This window comes from Sapajus apella, unplaced genomic scaffold, assembly GCF_009761245.1.
Source record: "Sapajus apella isolate SASKATOON/1434 unplaced genomic scaffold, GSC_monkey_1.0 scaffold61, whole genome shotgun sequence".
Classification (NCBI taxonomy): Eukaryota; Metazoa; Chordata; class Mammalia; order Primates; family Cebidae; genus Sapajus; species Sapajus apella.
In genome coordinates, this window is record NW_022437001.1 from 12,313,218 (window position 1) to 12,337,267 (window position 24,050).

General features: G+C 34.0%; 1 protein-coding gene across 4 annotated transcripts in view; it reads left to right on the plus strand.

The window, feature by feature from the left end:
• Positions 1-24,050, plus strand: part of CLGN (calmegin) — a 48,149-nt gene that overhangs the window by 7,560 nt on the left and 16,539 nt on the right. For all 4 annotated transcript variants that reach the window (XM_032246519.1, XM_032246516.1, XM_032246518.1 and 1 more), the window contains exons 2-7: positions 9,705-9,857; positions 12,461-12,534; positions 13,193-13,251; positions 17,227-17,368; positions 20,612-20,693; positions 22,111-22,303. In XM_032246519.1, coding sequence (XP_032102410.1) covers positions 9,714-9,857; positions 12,461-12,534; positions 13,193-13,251; positions 17,227-17,368; positions 20,612-20,693; positions 22,111-22,303 — 694 coding nt within the window. In that variant the 5' untranslated portion in view covers positions 9,705-9,713. The remainder of the gene's footprint in view (positions 1-9,704; positions 9,858-12,460; positions 12,535-13,192; positions 13,252-17,226; positions 17,369-20,611; positions 20,694-22,110; positions 22,304-24,050) is intronic.

Here is a 24,050-nt window from a genome sequence, read left to right on the forward strand (position 1 = left end):
GAATCACCTAGAGGCCTGAATAGAGCAAAAAGGCTGACCCTTCCTCAAGGAAGAGAGAACGCCTCCTTTCTGACTGCTTGATTAGGATATTAGTCTTTTCTTTCCTTGGGACTGAAACTGAAACATTGGTTCTTCTTGGGTCTTGAACCTGCTAGCTTTCAGACTAGAACTTATACCATCTGCTCTCCTGGATCCCAGACCTTTGGACATGGACTGGAACTACACCATTAGCTCTCTTAGGTCTCAAACTTGCTAACTTCAGGTCTTGAAACTTCTCAGCCTCTGTCATCAGGAAGCATACCTTGGAGATATTGCTGGTTTGGTTCCAGACCACCACAATAAAGCAAAATTACAATAAAGTGAATCCTTTGGTTTCCCAGTATAAATATTATGCTTACACTGTACTGTAGTCTAAGTGTGCAACATTTTTTAGTCTAAAAAATGTATATGCTTTAATTTAAAAATACTTCATGGCCCAGAAGTGCTAAAGATCATGTAAGCCTTCAGCAAGTCATAATCAAAAGCTGGTAGAGGATCTTGACTCTGTGTTGATGGCTGCTGACTGATCAGGGTGAAGATTAGGGTAGCTGTGGCAATTTCTTAAAATGAGACAACAAAGTTTGCCCAATCAACTGACTCTTCCTTTTATGAAAGAGTTATCTGTAGTATATGACCCACAGAACTTCTTTAAGTATTATAGCCAATTGTCTCAAACTCTGCCTCTGTTTTGTTAACTAAGTTTATACAGTATTCTAAATTATTTGTTGTCATTTCAACATTCACAGCATCTTTACCAGGAGTAGATTTAATCTCAAGAAACCACCTTTTTGCTCATCCATAAGAAGTGATTTTTCATCTGTTCAAATTTTATCATGAAGTTGAAGCAATTTAGTCACATTTTCAAACTTCACTTTTTATTCTAATTCTCAACAATTTCTACCACATCTGCAGTGACTTCTTCCACTGAAGTCTTGAACCCATCAAAGTCATCCATAAGGGTTAGAATAAACTTCTTCTGTACTTGTATTAATGTTGATAGTTTGACCTCCTCTCATGAATCACTAATGTTTCTAATGGCATCTAGAATGGTGAGTTTTTTTCCAGAAGGTTTCACTGTATTTTGCCAGACCCATTAGAGGAATCACTGTTTCTGGCAACTATCGCCTGATGAAATGTATTTCTTAAATAAGACAAGTTACAATTACTCCTTGTTTCATGGACTGCAGAATGGATATTATGTTAGCAGGCATGAAAACAACATTAATCTCCTTTTACATTTCCAGAGCTCTTGGGTGACCAGGTACATTGTCAATGAGCAGTAATATTTTGAAAGGAATCTTTTTATTTTTTGAGCAGTAGGTCTTAACAGTGGGCTTTAAGTAGTCAGTAAACCATGGCGTAAACAGATGTGCTATCATTCAGGCTTTGTTGTCGGGTTTCTAGAGCATGGGCAGAGTAGATTTAACACATTTCATAAGGGCCCTAGGCTTTTGGGAATTATAAAGGAGCATTAGCTTCCACTTAAAGCCACCATCTACATTAGCTTCCAACAAGAGAGTTAGCCTGTCCTTTGAAGCTTTGAAGCCAAGCATTGACTTCTCTCTAGCTTTGAAATTCCTAGATGGCATCTTCTTCCAATAGAAAACTGGTTTTGTCTGCACTGAAAATCTGTTGTTTAGCTACCTTCATCAATTATCTTAGCTAGACCTTCTGGATAACTTGCTGCAGCTTCTCCATTAGCACTTGTTGCTTCACCTTGCACCTTTATGTTCTGGACAGTTTCTTTTCTTAAACCTCATGAACCAACCTCTGCTAGTTTTCAGCTTTACTAGTGCAACTTCCTTACATCTTTTAGCCTTCATAGAAGTGAAGTGAGTTAGGGCTTGCCCTGAATTAGGCTTTGGCCTAAGGGAATGCTGTGAATGGTTTGATCTTCTCTCCAGCCCACTGTAACTTTTTCCATATCAGCAATAAGGCTGTTTCACTTTTTAATCATTTATTTGTTCATTGGAGTAGCACTTTTAATTTCTTTCAAGAAATTTTCCTTTGCATTTACAACTTGGCTAACTATGGTTTATGCCTAGCTTTAGGTCCATCTTGACTTTTGACAGGCCTTTCTCATTAAGATTAATCATTTTTAGCTTTTGAGTTAGACACAAGAGTCTCTTCTTTCCACTTGAACACTTAGAGGCCATTGAAGGGTTATTAATTGGCCTAATTTCAATATTGGTATGTCTCAGGGAATAGGGCAGCATGAAGAGAGGGAGAGAGACAGGGGAACAGCTGGTCGATAAAGAGTCAGAACACACACAACATTGATTGAGTTCACTGTCTTATACAGGGGTGGCTTGTGGAGCCCCAAAACAATTACAAGGTCACCAATCACAGATCACCATAATGGATACAATAATTATGAAAAATTTTGAAGTGTTGCAAGAATTTTAAAAATGTGTCACAGAAACATAAAATGAGCATCGTGTTGGAAAATGGCAGCTGTAGACTTGTTCAATGCAGCATTGCCAGAAACCTTCAATTTGTGAAAAATGCAGTAAGTCAAAGTGAAGTAAAATGAGATATGCCTGTATGTGTGTGCGCACGCACACACACACACACACACACACACACACACACACACACACACACCCTGTTGATTCTGCTTCTCTGATAACTCTGACTAATCAAATGGCTCTCCTCCAAGTAATGATTCAGGAAGTCTGCAACTTTCTACCTTGTAATTCTGCCATTTTCAACCATTACTTTCAAAATTGCATCAAATCAGAAGGGGAAAGATCATAAAGAATTATAAATCATAATTATGGGAAGTTTTTATGGGCCACGCCTGGCAATAGAATACAGATGTTCTATTTACATTCTATTGGCTGGAACTCAGTTACCTGGTCACATCTAGTGCCAAGGAAATTCCCTTGGTGATCAGCAATTTCTCCCACACTTTACAACAGATATTGCATATCCTGTGATTGTCTTTTTTTGTGTGCTCTACTTACCTTTGATGTGACAGAGAGCATTATTTCAGTACCAGTATGTGAGCTGTACTTTATAATTTGTAATTTGGGTGTGGCAGTGGAGATCCAGTAGGGTTTTTAGGTAATATTGGTATAATTCTTTGAAGTAGACAAGACTACTTGATCTAGATTTCAAAGATTGGGAAGAACGGTATCTCATGCATGGATAAGTTACTTGTGCTTCAGTTTCCTATTGAACTAGCACAGAAACAGTGCAAATAACATACATGAGATCAAAGATACATGTTGGTGCAAAAGAATGCAGTTCTTTAGTGCTTCCCTTCTTATGAAGGCACAACTGATATTTAGTGATCTCAGCAAGCCTCATGGAGTGAGGAATAATAATAAGTTTGGAATCCTTGGCCTGCTACCTTTTAATTTTTAAGGAAGGAAGAGGGTGACATTAGCACTAAATGTTCTACCCTATACCATATGAATAAATTCTTGCTGTACGAAAACTGCATGACTTAGAACAACCATACACACCAATAAAGAAATAGATACTTAACACCATAGGCCAACTAAACATAATAAACATATAGATAACATTGTACCCAGCAATAGCAGAATGCAAATTTTTCTTAACTGTACATGGAACATTCTCCAGGATAGACCATGGTAGGCCACAAAACAAGTCTTTTTTTTTGATGGAGCTTTACTCTGTTGCCCAGGCTGGAGTGCAGTGGTGCGATCTTTGCTCACTGCAACCTCTGCCCCCCTGGGTTCAAGTGATTCTCCTGCCTCAGCCTCCTGAGTAGATGGGACTACAGGTACACACCACCATGCACAGCTAATTTTTGTATTTTTAGCAGAGACAGGGTTTTACCATGTTGGCCAGGATGGTCTCAATCTCTTGACCTCATGATCCACCTGCCTCAGTCTCCCAAAGTGCTGGGATTACAGGCGTGAACCACTAAATCATACAAAGTAACTTTTCTGAACACAAAGAAAAGAAACTACAAATCAATAGTAGAAGGAAAACAAGAAAAGTTCACAGATATGTGGAAATTAAACAGCACACTCCTGAACAATGAACCAAAGAAGTCTCAAAGAAAGTTAGAAAAACATCTTGAGAGAAATGAAAATGAGTACAAAACATATCAAAACTTACGGGATATGGTGAAAGCATTGTTAAATGGGAAATTTATAGCTGTTAAACACTTACATGAAAAACAAAGGATCTCAAGTTAATCTAACTTATACCTTAAGGAACTAGAAAAAGAGTAAATGAAACCCAAAAGTTAGAAGAAAGAGGGAAATAATAAAGATTACAGCAGAGAGAAACAAAATAGAGAATAGAAAAGAGAAAACCAGTGAAATCAAGAGTTAGCTCTTTGAAAAGATCAACAAAAAATTGACAAACCTTTCGCTAGATTGACTAAGAAAAATGAAAGAAGACTCAAATAAATAAAATTGGTAATGAAAGGAAATTATATCAGATTCTACAGAAGTAAGAGGGATTATAAGATAATGCCCTGAATGATTATATAGCAACAAATTGGATAACCTAGATTAAATTGATAAATTCTTATAAATGCACACCCTATCAAGATTAATCATCAAGAAGTAGAAAATCTGAACAGACCTAAAACTGGTAAGGAGAGTGAATCAGTAAACAAAAACTTCTCACCATATAAAAGCCCAGGACCAGGTGGCTCCATGGTGAGTTCTGCCAAACATCGAAAGAAGAATTAACCCAGTCCTCCTCAAATTTTTCCAAAATATTAAAGAGGAGTAAACACTTCCAGACTCATTCTATGAGGCCAGCATAACCCTGTTACCAAAGCCAAAAACACTGCAAGAAAACTACAGACCAATATTCCGGATGATTATTGATGCAGAAATTCTTAACAAAATACTTGACAACAAAATTCAGTAGCATATTAAAAGAGTTATACACTATGGCCATGTTGGATTTATTCCTAAAATTCAAGGATGAATCAACATAAGGAAATTAGTGTAGTATGCCACATTAACAGTGTAGGGAGGAGAGAACACATGATAATGTTTATCTGTGCAGAAAAAGCATCTGAAAGATTCAACAGTCTTTTTTTTTTTTTCTTAGATGCAGTCTTGCTCTGTTGGCCAGGCTGGAGTGCAGTGGTATAATCTTGGCTCACTGCAGCCTCCGCCTCCCAGGTTCCAGCAATTCCCCTGCCTCAGCCTCCCAAGTAACTGGGATTGCAGGTGCATGCCACCATGCCCAGCTAATTTTTGTATTTTTAATAGAGACAAAGTTTCACCATGTTGGCCAGGCTGGTCTCAAACTCCTGACCTCAAGTGATCCACCCACCTCGGCCTTCCAAAGTGTTGGGATTAAAGACATGAGTCCTGGCCTGATTCAACATTCTTTCATAATTTAAAAAAAACTGAGTACACTAGGAATAGAAGAAAACTACCTCAACATGGTAAAGGCCATATATGAAAAGCCCACAGTTAACATCAGACTAAATGGTGAAAGACTGAAAGCTTTTTATTTAAGATCTAGAATAAGAAAAGGATGCCTGCTTTTTTCACTTAGCCCTTGTCAGAGAAATTAGGGAAGAAAAAGAAAGAAAAAGGCATTCAAATTGAAAAAGAAGAAGTAAAATTATCTCAACAGATAACATGATCTTATATGTATGTACAAAACCCTAAAGATTTCACAAACACAATACAAAAATCTGTTAGAAATAATAAATGAAGGCCAGGCATGGTGGCTCATGCCTGTAATCCCAGTACTTTTGGAGGCCAAGGTAGGAGGATCACTTGAGTCTAGGAGTTTAAAACCAGCCTACACAGCATGACAAAAGCCACCTCTACAAAAAAATACAAAACATTAGCTGGGCATGGTGATGCTTGCCTGTAGTCCCAGCTACTTGAGAGGCTGAGGTAGAGGATTACCTGAGTTCCAGGAGTTCAAGGCTGCAGTGGGCTGAGAACTGCCACTGCACTCTAGCCTAGGTAACAAATTGAGAGCCCATCTCAAAAAACAAACAAATGAATTCACTAAAGTTGCAAGGTAAAAAAATTAACACAAAAAAAATTAGTTGAACTTCTGTATACTAACAATGAACAGGAAATTAAGAAAACAATTCCATTTATAACAGCATCAAAAAGAATAAAATATTTAGGAATAAATTTAATCAAGGAAGTAAAATACTTGTACATTAAAAACTATAAAATGCTGCTGAAACAAGAAACAAATATTAATAAATGGAAAGACATTGTGTTCATTGGGATTGGAAGTCTTAATAAGATGGAAATATAACCCAAATCACTTTTTTGCAGGAATAGTAGAATTCATATAGAATCTCAAGGGACTCCAAATACCAGAACAATCTTGGGAAAGAATAAGTTTGGAAATCTCACATCTCTGTTTCAAAACTCATTACAAAGCTATAGTAATCAAATCAGTATAAGACTGGCATAAAGACAGACATATATATCAATGGGATATAATAAAGAGCCTAGAAATCTCACATATGTGTTCAAATGATTTTTTACAAGACCATTTTGTCTGAAAGGGCAGTCTTCTCATCAGATGATATTGGGGAAACTGGCTATCCACATGCAAAAGAATGAGGTTGCAACCTTTACCTGAAATCATAGACAAAAATTAACCCCAAATGGATTGAAACTTCTAAACATAAGAAAAACTATAAAACTGTTAAATGAAAACATGGAAAGCTTCATGACATTGAATTTGCCAGTAATTTTTTGATACCAAAAGTACAGACAAAAAATATATAAATTGGAAAACTCAAAAACTTCTGTGCATCAAAGAACACAGCAGAATAAAAAACCTATGGAATGGCAGAAAATATTTGCCAATCATATATTTAATAGGGGATCAATATCCAGAATTTGTAAAGAACTCCTACAACTCAAAAACAAAACCTGATTTTTAAAATAGGCAAAGGACTTGAATAAACATGTTTCCCTTGAAGATATGTAAATAGCCAACAAGCACATGAAAAGATGTCCAGTGTCACTAATTATCAGGGAAACACAAATCAAGCCACAATATAATACTACCCCATACCTGTTAGAATGGCTACTCTCAAAACAAACAAAAAAAAAACCATAATTTTGACCAACTGTTGACAAGGATGTGTAGAAATTGGAATCCTTGTGCCTTATTGGTGGGAATGTAAAATGGTATAGGCACTATGGAAAACAGTATGAGAATTCAAAAAAAAAAAAAAAAAAACCACAGAATTATCATATGACCCAGCAATTTAACTTATGGGTATATACCCAAAAGAATTGAAAACAAAGTCTCAAAGAGTTATTTGTATACCCATATTCATTGCAGGATTATTCACAATAGCCAACAGGTGGAAGCAACCTAAGTGTCCACTGACAGATGGATGCATAAACAAAATGTGATATATACACATAATGGAATACTGTCCAACTTTAAAAAGGAAGGAAATTTGATACATGCTACAACATGGATGAAGCTTGAGGGCATTATGCTAAGTAAAATAAGCCAACCACAAAAAGACCAGTACTGTATGATTCCACTTATATGCAGTACCTAGAGTAGTCAAAGTTGTAGAGATAGATAATAGAAAGGTGGTTTCCAGGGGCTGGAGGGAAGGGGTAATGGGGAGTTGTTAACTGTGTACAGAGTTTTAGTTTTAGAGAATGAAGAAAGTTTTGGAAGTTAGTTGTACAACAATGAGAATGTATTTTACCACACAATTTAAAACAATTTTAAATGCAGACATTACTACTTCATTTTCTTGTAGTATTACCCCAGCATCTGGCCTCTCGAAGTTTCAGTACAGACCTGTCAATAGCTTACCTCTAAGAAATGAGATGTGACAAACCTCACAGTTTTGTTTGGAGCTTGGTAACTTGTTGGCACCGTTGTGAGATAGACTTCAACACTATGAACTTCATGATCTAATTCTCAATTGTCAGCTGGTGTGTCAATGAAGAATGATAGGATACTGCAGCATTATGCAGAAAGCATTAAGTTTGTATTTCTGTTTTTTTTTTTAAGGAACAAATAAAAACAATAGAACTACATTGTCTACAGAATCGTTTGTAACCAATTGCAGTTCATTTGTACATTTCACTTCTATTGTATGTTAGCTGTGGCCATTTCTGTTTAAGTATCTTCATAACTTAACACTAATGATAACCTATATTATAGAAAATTCCAAGAGTATTGAAAATGTATTGTGTTCCCATTTGTCTGGTTTCTTTTCATTGCTTTTTATCAATAAGGATATAACAGTGCACTGGGGTAAAATAAAAATGAAGGGTAGTATGATATAATAAAGAGAAGTTCTAATCTTTTCACATTTTCAATCATGAGACTTTCACCAAGTTTAAAAATCTCTGTTTTTGTTTTGTAGATTGGGAATAGCACCTATGCTACTCATGTCCTGGGCTGCAAAGGTTAAATTAGCTAGTTCTTTTATGTAAATATATGATCATAGAATTTTAAAGAAGAAACAAACTTTCAAGATAAAGGGTTTTTTGAACTGTTTTCTGAAGCATTGGCAACTATTTCTAAGGGAAAGTTAGGAAAACTGTAAGGTATAATACAAATAAAATTGGGGTGCTCTAGTTGAATTCAGAGTAGAGTTCCAGATAGACCACTGCCTACGTGGCTTTCTCTAAATTCTTCCTTGGCAGCCCAATACACCAGAGCACAAACAAAGCATTTAGAATGTATTTTTTTTCAACAGATTAATTATTTGGAACCTGAAGTGTGCATTCATTTGAAAGAGAGGATATGGGTCTAAAGCTATATTAATGTTCATTATTATTACTATTATTTTATGCATTTCTATTTTTCTCAAAAATTATTAATAGCAAGTCAAACAAAATACCTTTTACTATGTAACATGGAAGGCTCTTCAACTTTTAGAACAATGAAACTTTTAGAGTTCACAATTAATAAGCAATTTGCAGATGTACTAATTTCTGTGCCAGTAAGTAGAAAATTAAGAAAAAAAACCTATTTTATTGTGTTAAATTGATCCCTTTACGTGTATTTCCTATCCCAGTTATACCTCTTTTGTGATTTAGATCAAAATCTCCTAATAAATGACAGCATACATCATTTTTGTGTTGTCTTTGTCCATAAATATATAAGTAATTATGAAATCATGAAATTACAGTAATTATAAATGCAAAAGAACTTTCTCCATAGCAGTCTGCCTGATTAGAATAAGCCTGGTATTTGTTTGATCTTTTGACTGTGATTTGATTTTAGCAAAACACTTTAAATTTGTGAGGAAAAAATTTTTTGTATCTTTTTTTGGTGTTAATATATTTTGGTTTTATTATTACAAAATTTTCATTTTTATGTTTATATACACTTAAGCAACATTGTAATAAAAACAATTTCAGTGAACATTTAGGAATCATAATACTTTTTCTTTTAAAGAAGTCTGCATATTATTTGTGTTTGATAATTACTATCATCTATATCTTTAGCTTTTGTGCCATTGGCTCTTTGTTTTTGGATGAAAACCTGCAGCTATAGAATCTGTTTCCTACAAGATTTGAAGTTTCTATTTTCACTGGCTCAAAGCATAATTTAAATAATTTCGTTAGTGATTTGTTTTAAAAGCCTTCCTGGAATAAAGGCGCTATTATGGAGAAATTCATTCCTTCTACATATACTTAACACTTATTTTCACAACTTTGTTTATTTTCACTAATTACTTTTCACAGATAATCAATATGCGTTTCCAAGCCTTTTGGCTGTGTTTGGGTCTTCTGTTCATCTCAATTAATGCAGAATTTATGGACGATGATGTTGAGATGGAAGACTTGGAAGAAAATTCTAAAGAGATTGATGATAATGAAGGTGAACTTTCCACAGAGGTATGGTTATTGAGAAATGAGATGTAAATTATTCCTTCACATAGTACAATGAAAAGGATGATTCATTTCAGTGCTAAAAATCTTCATTTTAGAGATAGATATAAAAAAACATTGATTTTTTTCGAAGTGTTTTATTGCTTTATTTTTTAGAGCGCCCATGTACTCCAGAAATTTGTGCATGACACCTAGCACAGTTTCTTAAATGAATAAATATGGGGGAGGTATTTACTACCAAAATAGAAGTTTGTCACTGGTTAAAGAGAACTATGTTAAGAATAAGGTTTTTATTTGTATTTCTGACATTGCTAGATCTTTTCAAGTAAAAGGCCATATAATTTATATTTCTTCAAGAAGTAAATTATCTGTCTTTATTTCTCTGAGGAAAGAAAATGCTAAGAAGGAGACTGAATTAGAAAATGAAGTGATGATGAGGGGTGGACATTTAGTAAAGGTGACTTATGTTTCTGTCTCAGCATTGTTAAGACATGTGTTTTGAAGTAGTGATTAACAGGAGTCTGAGAAATTGCAGGGATTTTTGTATACCTTGACAATACATAAGAGCTTTTACATTGAGGAATATTCATATTTAACCCTGGGATAACCAGAAATATTTTTGATGGTGAGAAATCATTAATTGTACTGTGCCAGCTACTCTTTGAAGGGCCAAGGGGAATAATATGTAGTTGTTACAGATTCCTTTATTTCATTTCCTTTTATTAAGAATTTTTCCCTGTAATCCCAGCACTTTGGGAGGCAAAGGCGGGTGGATCACGAGGTCAAGAGATGGAGACCATCCTGGTCAACATGGTGAAACCCCGTCTCTACTAAAAATACAAAAAATTAGCTGGGCATGGTGGTGCGTGCCTGTAATCCCAGCTACTCAGGAGGCTGAGGCAGGAAAATTGCCTGAACCTAGGAGGCGGAGGTTGCGGTGAGCCGAGATCGCGCCATCGCACTCCAGCCTGGGTAACATGAGTGAAACTCCGTCTCAAAAAAAAAAAAAAAAAAAGAATTTTTCATTTGCAAATATGTTGTTTCACTGTTTAAGGTGAAGAGTGTATTTCCCCTGTTAAATTTTAAGCTCGGCAAGGACAATTTTTTTTTAAGCCTAATTCTATAATCTGCAGAAAGTAAGTACTCCAAGTACTAATAGTGACTGACTTGGATACAGTTATTACAGGGTCTTTGAAGGTTAATATTAATACTTCAAAGAAATTGACAGATAACTACCACTCGACTTTTTTGGTGACAGTTGGAGAATATCATAAGAAGTGGGAAAGAATAATTTTGATGCTTCTAATTTTATAGCATGAGTAATCTAGATAGGGTGAAGTATAAATAAAAATCAGCAAGATAAACTGATTTTAAAGGTGGCCTGCCGAAGAAGTCTCATGTGACACCATTGCCCATTTTGTCAATCTATAAAAATATAGAGAACAGTAAAGTTGTAATTCAGTAAACTTCATAGAAGATTGGCAATTTTGGCAGCTGAATCTTGACTCTGTCAGTAATTATGTGGAATTTTGTGTAATTACTGATTTTCCTCTCTTAAACGCACAGGAAGTGTTACACTATCAGGGTGGGATAGGGACAGTAAAAAACAGAAAAAGTATTTCTGCACCCTTTTCCCTAAAGCCTAATGGAAGAAATCTCATAACTAATCATATAATCACCAAAGGCTGATTCTGAGAAAACCCAGACAAACCTATTACTTTAGGCAAAATTTTATTTATTCATCATCAGTTTAAATTATCTTTTGATAGTTTATCAATCTTTACTCTTTAAATTATTTTGTTGGCAAATTCTGTATCATGTAGTAAAAATGTATGAGCTTTGGAGCCAGTCTTGGCTTTACGTATAAGTTCTATAATTATCTAATTGTGCAGCAGTAAGCAAGTTATTTTGTCTCTCCCAGTTTCATCATATATAAAATGGGTACCAATGGTACTTCCCCCATAGAAATATTGTGGGAATTAAAGGAGCCACTATATCACCAGCAATACCCAGCCACCATCATCATTATTGCAATCCTAACAGCTAACACTGCAAAGGCACTTGAAACAATGCTTTGTTGGTAATTGCTTTGCAATGCTATCTCCATAGATTCTTTTCATTCTCTGGGCTCCTAATCTTGGAAAATTATATTATCATCTTTTAGAGTACCTAATAGTAAAATTTAAGAGTTAATTTTAAAAGCCTATCTTCTTACTAAGCTCTTCATCTTATATGCTTTTCATTATGCTATCTCCTTTGCTCCCAAAGCTTTTTATCCATAAATATTGTCATTTGTCAGAGTCCTTTCAAGACCACGTACATGTGTCATAAGACCTTCTACAATCACTTCCTCCCATTCCTTCAGTGTTAGAAGGGGTCAGTGTATCCACTGTTTGCACATATAGTATTTTTGTCATCATGGTATTTCTTATATTTTCTTATACCTTATCACTACTGGGACACAAAGTTTTGTTTCCTATTTGAGTTTGTCGTCTCATATCTGTATGACCTGTATGTACATTGCATACTACATTCTTCACTAGGAAGATTATTTAATTTAAATATTTGTGAAAATGAATAACTTTGGATTTGTAAAATTTCTTTTCTAGATAAAATATAAGACACCTCAACCTATAGGAGAAGTATATTTTGCAGAAACTTTTGATAGTGGAAGGTTGGCTGGGTGAGTATTCATTCAAGAGAATGTTTTCTTTGATTTGTTAGCTTTTTTGAAGTTATTAGGTTTTGGCCTATGAAAATTACCTCTACTACAGATCTATATAAATTTTTAAATACTTTAATTGACATTGTAAATCACTACTTAGAATATTTTTGTTATTGATAGAATATTTAATTTGAATAGTTATTTATTCAAAGAAAATATACAATTCTGAATGTAAAGATGAAATTTATAACATTTCTTCAATCTCTAGGACAGATATTAACACTCTAATTCAGATGACAAATATGAGTTACTGTTCTCCTCTAAATAATGCAAAAAACAATAAAAATTAATATTAAAATGATTATTATATGTCAGATATCCTAAAAAAGTAGATAATTACCATATTTAATGCCCATTTTACAGGTGAGGAAACTGAAGCTTCCAGTGCCTTACCTGTGATTATACAGCTAGTAAATTATAGATTCCAAATTCAGTTTAACTCTAGCCCTTCAGAAATATGTGTAGGCATCCTTATTTAGCCTCTAAGTATGAATTTATTGTTGAATGAAAAGTCACTATATTGAGTGATCTTTTCTTGTGTTTATGTATGCATTATAACCATAAATTGCTGATTTTATTGTTAATGACATATATGTATGTCCAACTTTATTTTCAGATGGGTCTTATCAAAAGCAAAGAAAGATGACATTGATGAGGATATTTCAATATACGATGGTAAAATATTTATTTAAGTATTAGATATAACCAGTATGGCCTGGAGTTCACTAACCTTTGAGACTATATTTCTGTTATATTGTGTTGGCTGGAATCCCCCATCCGGCCTCAAAATAAAATGTTCAGTGTTTTATCTTGTCCCTCTTCAATATTTCTGAAAAATCCTTCACTATTTCTGAAAATTCCACTCTTAAGCCAGTTAATCTAGTTTTCTAACTGACCAGTTGAATTTTCACTCTAATGCTGCTAGTCTTTTTCATTTCCTGAAGCAGTATTTCCCAGGCTACTGCTATCTCTATGGTTTCATCTCAAGTGTAGACACACCTAGATCAAATTATAATTTATGGTAAGATTCTCCTAGCAAGTACAAAACAGAGGATAACTAATGAGAGCTACAAGATATGTGGCGACATCTGCAACCCACATCTCGAGGCCTATATCAGTATCTGACAGGATTCTCTTCAGCCTTAGCTCTAGAAAGAAGTGTCCTATAGGCAGAGGTCATATTGTCTTCCCTAACAGCACTACCCTAAAGTGTGACCAAACACTTTCTTCTTTGTGGTCTAAACACCATCCTCCTTAATTGTTATATGCTGAAGCAAGATCAGCCTCTTCTCACGGTGACTGATAGTGGTAATTTCTTCTTTCTCAGAGGACCTCATACTCACAAGCATGTGACCTTGCACTGAGACCCCGATAGGCAGTTACATCACAACAGCAAAATAGAATGTTGGATGTCAGCTGTCTGCTTCCTTTACATAGTTTCTGTTTTGGGGTAAGATAAAGATCATGCCTGCATGTCTTCCTTTGCATAGCGTTCACCATCCCAGCAAATGCCCTGTGTGTGTGCGTGCGCGCGCACACACACACACACACACACACACACACACTGCTGGTGCAATGATACAGCCTCTATGGAAAAATGTATGGAGATTTATTTAAAAACTGAAAGTAGATCTACTATTTAATCCAGCAATCCCACTACTGCTTTTTCTGTGCATATGGTGGTGTCCTTTTTGGAGTAGATAAGTATATATATATATATATGTTCCCTTTTATGTTCTCTTAAATGTTCCCTTTTCACCACACCCATGCCAATGTTTTTTTTTTTTTGTTGTTTTATTGTTTGTCATTTTTTTTTTTACTTTTTAATAATGGCCATTCTTACAGGGTCAGGTGGCATCTCGTTGTGATTTTAATTTGCATTTCCCCGATGATTAGTTATATCGAACATTTTTTAACACGTTTGTTTGCCATTTGTATATCTTCTTCTGAGAAATGTCTATTCATGTCATTTGCCTACTTTTTGATGGGATTATTTTTTTTTCCTTGCTGATCTGTTTGAGTCCCTTTATTCTGGATACTAGTCCTTTGTCAGATGCATAGCTTGTGAATATTTTCTCCCATTCTGTGGGTTTTCTGTTTACTCTGCTGATTATTTCTTTTGCTGTGCGGAAGCTTTTTAGTTTAATTATGTCCCATTTATTTATTTTTGTTGTTGTTGCATTTGCTTTTGGGATCTTGGTCATGAATTCCTTGCCTAAGCCTAGAAGAGTTTTCCAGGAAAAAAAAATTTTATGGTTTCAGATCTTAGGTTTAAGTCTTTAATCCATCTTGAGTTGATTTTGTGTATGGTGACAAGTAAAGATTCAGTTTCATTCTTCTGCATGTGGCTTGCCGGTTTTCTCAGTACCATTTATTAAATAGGATGTTCTTTCCCTAATTTGTGTTTTTGTATGGCTGGTCGAAGAACAGTTAGCTGTAAGTATTTTGCTTTATTTATGGTTCTCTATTCTGTTCCATTGGTCTGCGTGTCTACTTGAGACCGGTACCATACTGTCTTGGTAACTATGGCCTTGTATAATTTGAAGGTAATGTGATACCTCCAGATTTATTCTTTTTCCTTAGGATTACTTTGGCTAAGTAATCCTAAGGAAAAAGAAGGCTCTTTTTTGGTTGCATATTAATTTTTGGATTTCTCTTATAATTCTGTGAAAAATGTTGGTATTTTGACAGGAATCGCATTGAATCTGTAGACGGCTTTGGGCAGTGTGATCATTTTGATGATATTGATTATTCAATCCATGAGCATGGGATGTGTTTCCATTTCTTTGTGTCATCTATGATTTTTTTCAGCAGTGTTTTATAGTTCTCCTTGTATAGATTTTTAACCTCCATTAAGAATATTCCTAGGTATTTTTTTTACAGCTATTGTAAAAGGCATTGAGTTTTTGATTTGATTTTCAGTTTGGTCATTGTTGCTGTATAGCAGTGTTACTGATTTGTGTACATTGATTTTTTAACCTGAGACCTGTATTGAATTCATTTATCAAGTGTAGTTGTCCTTTGGATGAGTCTTTAGGGTTTTCTAGGTATATGATCATATCATTAGCAAACAGTGATCGTTTGACTTCCTAGTTTCCAATTTATATGTCCTTCATTTCTTTGTCTTGCCAGATTGCTCTGGCTAGACCTTTCCAGATAAAGTTGTTCTTTTTAAAATAAGACCTTTATAGGGGGCAAGGGGCAAACTACAAGTTAGTGATAATACAATTCATCATCAATGTGAGAGAAAGAAAACCCCACCTTAATCTTTTTCAAAAAAAGTATACTATGACCAAATTAGGGGGAGAAAGAAAAGAAAGTTGGAAACTTAATAAAAACCCACACATTTTTTAAAATCTAAAAAGGTATACACAATTATAAACCAAAAATTACCCCTCTTTGATTTACAAGACTGTGTCTGGTTCTTGCATTATTTTTCTTAGAAAGAAAACAAAATGATATAAGAACATTTGTGATTCCAAAGTGCTCATTAATGAATATTTTGAGTTGATACAATACTGGAAAATAGCCAGTTTTTGCTGAATTGAATTTTCTTGGAATAGGCAATACCTATAATTTTCAAAACAGAAGATTTTACACAAGTTAATGTAAGTTGATTTTCTATTCTAAAACCAGTAAAGGAGTAAAATCTAACACATAAATTTTGGGCTACAAGCAGCCCACCTAGCTTTGCATTGTTTGTGGTCCATAATCTAATTTCCAGAATGTCCTAATCTTAACATGGAAAATTGTAACCCAGAGAAGCCCTAACTCAGTTTTGCCTTGTAATAGCTTACCACTTATGTAGTGCTTTGCTGCCTTCTTGGCCAAAAGTCCTGAGAGCTGATTAGTGTAAATTGAGAAGGATTTGTGTGAATTAAGCATGCACTTTTCAAAATGAACTTTAAATCTTTACAATAACTGCTGCAAGTAAGAAAAGAACCTGATGAGTATTGGGCATTTCAAAATAAATAGACTGCTCATTTTGTGTTAATGATGCTCTTTGTGTCACATACTGTTTTAAATATGTTATTTTAAAAATATATTGACAGACCCTATTGAAACAAACCACATTTTATAATTTCATTGATTTAAAAGTCTTTCATACAAAAACCAAATTTGTTAAGCTTTAAGAGTGACTTAATCCTTTGGGAGGCCAAGGTGGGCAGATCACCTGAGGTCAGGAGTTCAAGACCAGCCTGACCAATATGGAGAAACCCTGTCTCTACTAAAACTAAAAAGTTAGCCAGGCATGGTGGCACATGCCTGTAATCCCCGCTATTGGGGAGGCTGATGCAGGAGAATCACTTGAACCCGGGAGGCGGAGGTTGTGGTGAGTCCAGATCGTGCCATGCAGCCTGGGCAACAAGAGTGAAACGCCATCGGAAAAAAAAAAAAAGAACGACTTAATTAGACACCATAGTGTTTGCTATTAATTTTCACAATTTTAGTTAAGAAAATAAAATCATTTTTTCAGAGAAAGAAAAATGAGCAGGCATACATGTATAGTTGCACATATTTCCTGATTTAAAATTGTTATTTTTCCCAAATCAGCCTTCCTGGAAAAAATTATTGCTCACAACTGCTGATAAATAATTCTTAGGTCAATGTTTTCTGTTTCAGTTTAATTTGCTTTACTTTATTTTTTAGGAAGATGGGAAATAGAAGAGTTGAAAGAAAACCAGGTACCTGGTGACAGAGGACTGGTATTAAAATCTAGAGCAAAGCATCATGCAATATCTGCTGTATTAGCAAAGCCCTTCATTTTTGCTGATAAGCCCTTGATAGTTCAGTAAGTGTTGCTATGTTTTTGAATATTTTATCTGAATTTTATATTAGCTTCGGCTTCTGTGAATATAGCTTGTATTTTGAAAATGGATGTAAAAATCTAGATCTTTCTTTTTTGTTTCACTTAAATACACAAATGTGCAAATACACACAAACATACCTATGCTTTCAATTAAAAGCAGGTAAATGATAAAATTATATAAAGATCAACCACTCTTATGACCTAGTACTAATATTTATATTTTTTATTTCAAGGAGTTGTATGTGGGCTGTTAAGCAATGTATTTATTTTGGTCTGAGTGTTTGCATTGACTAAATGAGGAATAGATAGTTTGGATCCCTTCAAAAAGATTTTAAAATAAAATTATGTGATATATGCTGTAATAAAAGTAATTCTGCTGCCATAAACTATATAATGCATAGTAAAAACCACCATTTTTGTTATACTCTTAAAATTACTTGTTATCAAAATATTAAACTTAATAAATTCAGAGTAGAATCATAAATATTGCTATTAAACCAGTGATAACATTCAAAGGCAGAAATTTATCTTAAAAATAAATGTTTATGAATACCAGTGTCTTTCAAGCATGAACCCCTTTGAAAGATCACAGTCTTATAAATAATCCTTTCCACCAACCTCTCCATTTCTCTGCTATGCCTGGCATGGTGCCTCACAGGTATAATCCAGCACTTTAGGAGGCCAAGGTGGGCAGATAGCGTGAGCCCAGGAATTCAAGACCAATCCGGGCAACATGGCAAAGCCCTGACTCTACAAAAAGTTTTTAAAAATTAGCCAGGTGTGGTGGTGCCCACCTGTAGTCCCAGCTACTCTGGAGGCTGAGGTGGGAGGATCACCCAAGCCCAGGAAGTCAAAGCTCCAGTGAGCCGAGGTCACACCACTGCACTCCAGCCTGGGTGACACAATGAGAACCCACCCCCAAAAAAAAAAAAAAAAAAAAAAAAAAGAAAAGGAGGATCAAGAATTGAATAGCAGTCTTTCATATGATTAAAAATAATTCAAAGGAGGGTGAATGTTTTTCTCCTCTTAATATTGATAAAATGAAATAGGGTAAATAAAATGAAGATATTTATATTAAATGCTGATTTATGACATAACTTTACTCTAAAGCGGCTTTCCCAAATTGTATATATGTTAAATACATGAATATAATTGAAAATGAAGAATATCCTAACTTAAAAAATAGGAAGTATGTTAGCCCATTAACGACTAAGAAGTTCTACATATGAACGCCTGTTTTCAGCATTACTGCTGTGTTTCCCAAACATGTTTGATCACGTAAGTTTATTTTCCCACCTAACAATAATTACTATTTAGTGGAACAATTTGAGAAATGATACTCTAAAGAAATCAAGGTTGACACATATTCTGCGTATGTCCTTGGTTTCCCTATGGCTGGAAACTTAGCAGCAGTCAAGCTGTATGATAAACCTTTTGCTAATCCATTGTGAATCATTTATACTAGGTAAAAGTTAATGATCTGAAAACTCTGAAAGCTTGCAGTATGAGAAATAGACAAAATGATTGAATCTAGGCATAATGGAACAACAAAACCATCTTCACATTTATGGAACCAGTGTACAAAATTGTTTTTTCTAGTTCTTATCATTTTACAGAATGCTTTGTCCTCAGATAACCTATTATAAAGCAATATCTTTTTAATTTTTTTTCTAAAAACGGTGGGTTTTAAGTCATATCATGCATCATGTCTTCTACTTATAGTCTTCAAACATAAATTTCATTAAAAAAATGTTGTCAGCTATTGCTTAAAATAAAGACTTTGAGGAAAACGAACTGTTCTTTATTTAAAAAATGAAAAAGAACAAAAGAATACCTTCCTTCTGATTATCACAGAAGCATTTTGAGAATATATTTGCCCCTCATTGGACATGATATCCTTTAATCATCGTAACAATCCTTTGAGGTGTAAGTATGGGCCATGTCTCCATATTATAGATGAGCAAATAGAGACTTAGAGCTTAAATGACTTGCTCTTACCCAAGGAGTCACTAGAGTAAGTGGCAGAATCAGAATAACTCTCAAGTCTTTTTGACTTTAAAGTACATGCTTGTAGCCACTGTTGTTGATAGCTTAAGAAATAAAACATGGTAGAAAGCATAGGGGAAAATCACCCCTTGCAAATCAGAGATACTTAAAATTTTGTTTCCTCTGTTTTTTTTTAATACAAAATATGTACATCAATTGAGTTCAAACTGTTGAAATTTTGTATGCCATCCTACAAATTATGATTTATATCATATAAATTATGTTTTACCTTCTTGTCACTAAATTTTTTCAGAAAAATTTAAAACTATAGTCCCTTATTAAAATGATCATTATTTCTGGTTGTTTCTCTAGCTTTCATGTCTTTTTGTTTGAATTCTTCTAATGAAATCATAACCTTTTTTTTTTACTGTTTCCATTTTGACAGCCATTTCCTCATTGATTTTTGTCACATATAATTCATCAATTTAACAACAACAAAAAAAAACTCTCCTAAATTCTATTTAGTAAGTCTATGCTTCATTGCTATAAAAAGGCTATTTACTTTTAAAAACTACCAATAAATAAAAAAACTTAGCTGAGAATTACATTGTGTTATAAATTCATGAGAAGACTCATGTTAGTTCACTCTTTTAGCTGTTATACTAAACAGCAAAAATTTCCTATGTCTCCTGGCTGTTTAGGTCTGAAAAAATCCAGCTTATTGATTGAGATTATGAATCTCTGGTGGAGCCCTTTAATTAAATATACAACTTATTTAACATGGTAAGGTGTAGTGACCTCTAGGTATCTAAGATCATTAGTAATTTCTTAGACATCTTGCTTTAGCTGTGGTTCTTAGGGCTTTTGGGTTTTTTTAGTTTATAAAGTATATGTATAGTGCCTACCTTATCAGAATTTGAAGTTTCCTGTTACAGTTATAGTCACAGTATCTTATTCTTAATCTCAATTTTGATGGAAAAAATATTTAAACAAATTGATTGGTTTGTCTCAGTTGATTATAATCATTCTATTTTTAATATTGTAATAATGTGTTTTGTATTATAGTAGTAGAAAAGCATTTCTGCTTATTTCCTATAGGTTGTAGATACGCTTTGTATGAGCTTTCTAATAATGTAAAAAAAATTATACTTACATGAATTGAGAATAATACATTAGATTTTAAAGGGCAATTTATAATTTTTATTTATCAGTAGTACGGTTCTTTTTCCCTTTATTCAGATATGAAGTAAATTTTCAAGATGGTATTGATTGTGGAGGTGCATACATTAAACTCCTAGCAGACACTGATGATTTGATTCTGGTATGATATTTTAATATTTATGAAAACCTTATTAGAGTTAATAAGTATTTTTAAGGAACAATTGATAAAACTGAAAATTTCATCTTCAACTGAAATTGAAAAGAACTATAGATACATTTTTAACATGAATTTATATAGCTACAATTTGCCTTCAAGTTTTATATAAAATTGTGTTGCTTGAAGGCACCAATTTTATAATCTTTAACATGAAAAAGTTTACCATGTCTGTAAGACAAAAACTGCATAGTACTTATAAATTCTCTTGAAATACAGTTTAGAGTTATTTTCTTTACAGAATAAGACTCTTAAGTTTGTTTAGAGACGTATGATAACAAAGTGAAGCAGTGAAACAAAATGTCCTAAGAACCAAATTAAAAGGGGTTGGCAGCCCACAGAGAGTAACTAATTTTTAAAACTCTGTGATATAGCAGCTTTATACTTCTAAGAGGTTGTATTAGGACCATTGGAAGGTTGAGTATATTGCTTATAGCCTTCTCAAGAGGCTGTTTCAGACTTCCTGCATATAACAGAAATAAGATAAATGAGACATCAGGGGGATATTTTCAGAACACATGGCTGTATATAAGCTTTGAAATGTGGATGAAAGGCTTTTTCATATACTACTCATAATTATTAGGATCAAGTGAAAGAGAGGCCATTGTAGTATATGCTGAAGCTCTTCTTTTAGATGTAAGGTGATGAACACTTGAAGGTAGGATGACAAAAAAATCTAATGCCAAGTATTTCTATAAGCACTTTATCTGATTAATTTACTTAATCCTCAGAGAACTCTTACAAGGTAGGTACTAATATCATCTCCATACTTCAGAGGTGATGAAATGGAGATGCAGAGAGATTTAAAAATTGACGCAAGGTGGCATACAGCTAGTTTAAGTGGCAGTGGTAGAATTTGAACCCTAGTATCTGACTCCATACCCATGCTGTTAACTACTATGCCATGCCAAATAAAGAGAAATGCATGTCTCCATGTCTGTTTATCTCTCTCCATTTTGTGCTTAGAGGGTCATTTTCTGGTATCTTCCTAAATAATAGCAACAGATAATAATTTTAGTCTTAAGGCCATAAATTTGATTTCCTCTAATGCCTAATTCCCTCAGTAAAATATTAATAATACAAATTTACATGGATAATTAAAGCATATTATGATGTTGCTGGAGTATTTTCAGCTTCTATCCTACATCTTCAGGAAGGAGGTAGTGTGTACTTTAAAAATCTATATTGCAGTAAAATTTGTCATTTTCCTAAGTCCTTTGTTGTCACTTGTATTAAATAGCTGGCTCTTTGGTGAATTGTCATTTAACATATTTTTGTAAACTCTACCCATTGGATAGAATATAGAAATTCATTAAATACTCTGTGATTCTGGACTAATGTCAACATTCATCTCTCTTTGAAGGAAAACTTTTATGATAAAACATCCTATACCATTATGTTTGGACCAGACAAATGTGGAGAAGATTATAAACTTCATTTTATCTTCAGACATAAACATCCCAAAACTGGCATTTTTGAAGAGAAACATGCCAAACCTCCAGATGTAGACCTTAAAAAGTTCTTTACAGACAGGAAGACGCATCTTTATACCCTTGGTATATCCTTTTAATTCATTCATGTATTCAAAAATATTTGCTCACTATTGATATATTCATGGCAAGTGCTTTAGGAGAAAACAAACATGTACCCCATCCTGAAGGAATTTATCTTTTTGGGAAAATAGGACATACGTAATGACAGCACCGGTAAAAGATAAAGTTCCAGATGAAAAAGAAATGAGACACAGCCAAGAGTTCACAAGCAATATTACTTCCAGCTTGGACACTTGGAACCAAGCTAGGAAATATTATCTTTGAACTCATCTTGAAGTAAGATAGAATGTGGAAGACAGTAGGGTAAAAGGACATTTTAGACGTTGTGACAGTGGTGCTATAAGAACAGAAAACTAGAAAATAAAAAGGAATAAGCCCTTAATGCCAGGCTACAAAGTTTAGACTATATTCTGTAGGCAGTTGTGATTATTGTTACGTCCTGTGTCATGTTGGTTGTGCCATGTACTTCAAAAGGAAAAGCACTGAGCAGCCACATATTAATATACTAAAGTAAATAGAAATTTGCATAGGTTTGGGGGTGAGGGGCATTATAAGGAATTGTTTCTCCCATTCTCAAGTATAATGGTTATAGAGCTCTGGTCAGCTCACGATCAAAATCAGAGCATATTAGAACCTAATAGGACATTTTGAAATGACTCTACTGGCTTCTTTTCTCAAGTCTCAACTCCACCCAAGATTAAAGTATTTCAATCTTTTCCCCCAAAGGCAGCAGCCATTGTAGAAACATTCATTTTGTCTGCTAGGGCAATGCCCACTTTATCTTAATATCAGATTTGTTATAATAAACATCTTCATGAAATAATTGATAAACAAAACTAGGCATTTTGGGGAACACCAAGTAAACTGTAGAAATAATGAGAGAATATAACTAGAACATTTGACTTTGTACAAATCTGGTCAAAAGCAATTTGGTAATACATGTCAAAGGCCATAGAGGTTTATATCCTCTGAAACCACAATTCCACTTTCAGATACTTATTCAAGGGAAATAATCCAGAAGAAAGAAAATTACTTACGTATGAAGATATACTGAAAATTAGAAGCAACCTAAATGTTACAATTAGGGGAGTTTTCTGCACCATACAAAGATGATAACAATGAAAATATTTAGCAACAGGGGGAAATGTATGTAATATTAAAATGGTGAGAGCAAGATTCAAATTGTAGGCACATCATAATGGCTCTGCAAGCAAAGAGGGAAGGACTAGGAGAAAATGACTAATTTTCATTCATCACTTGACATGTACCATGTTGTATGCTAGGGACTTTGGAACCATTATGTGAGGTGAGCAGCAGTCTCTCTATTTTGCCTTAGCTTAGTTAAATAACTTGCCCCAGTAAACAAGAGTAACTGAAGGGCTGGAATTGAAAATCAAGTCTGACCATTAAACACTTATTTTTCTTAGTACTATACTTGTGCTAGGATTATTGAATGACTTTTTTCTTTTGAAAAATCTTAATACTATTATATTTTATGACACTATTGTGTAGTTGTTTTAAGAACCTTAAGAGTACCTTTATAGACTTCATATGATCCAGTACCTTTTGTTATTGATTAAGATATGTAATACAGTTCTCTAAATGAAAATTTTTGTGGGGGAGCAAAGATTTTGAACAGTCTTTTTTTCACATATGCCTGTTTGTCATATGGATTCTTTGTTTTGACTGAAGTTTTTAAGAATCAATTTCATTTGCAAAATTTATTCAGAAAGCTTTTTTTTTTAAAGAT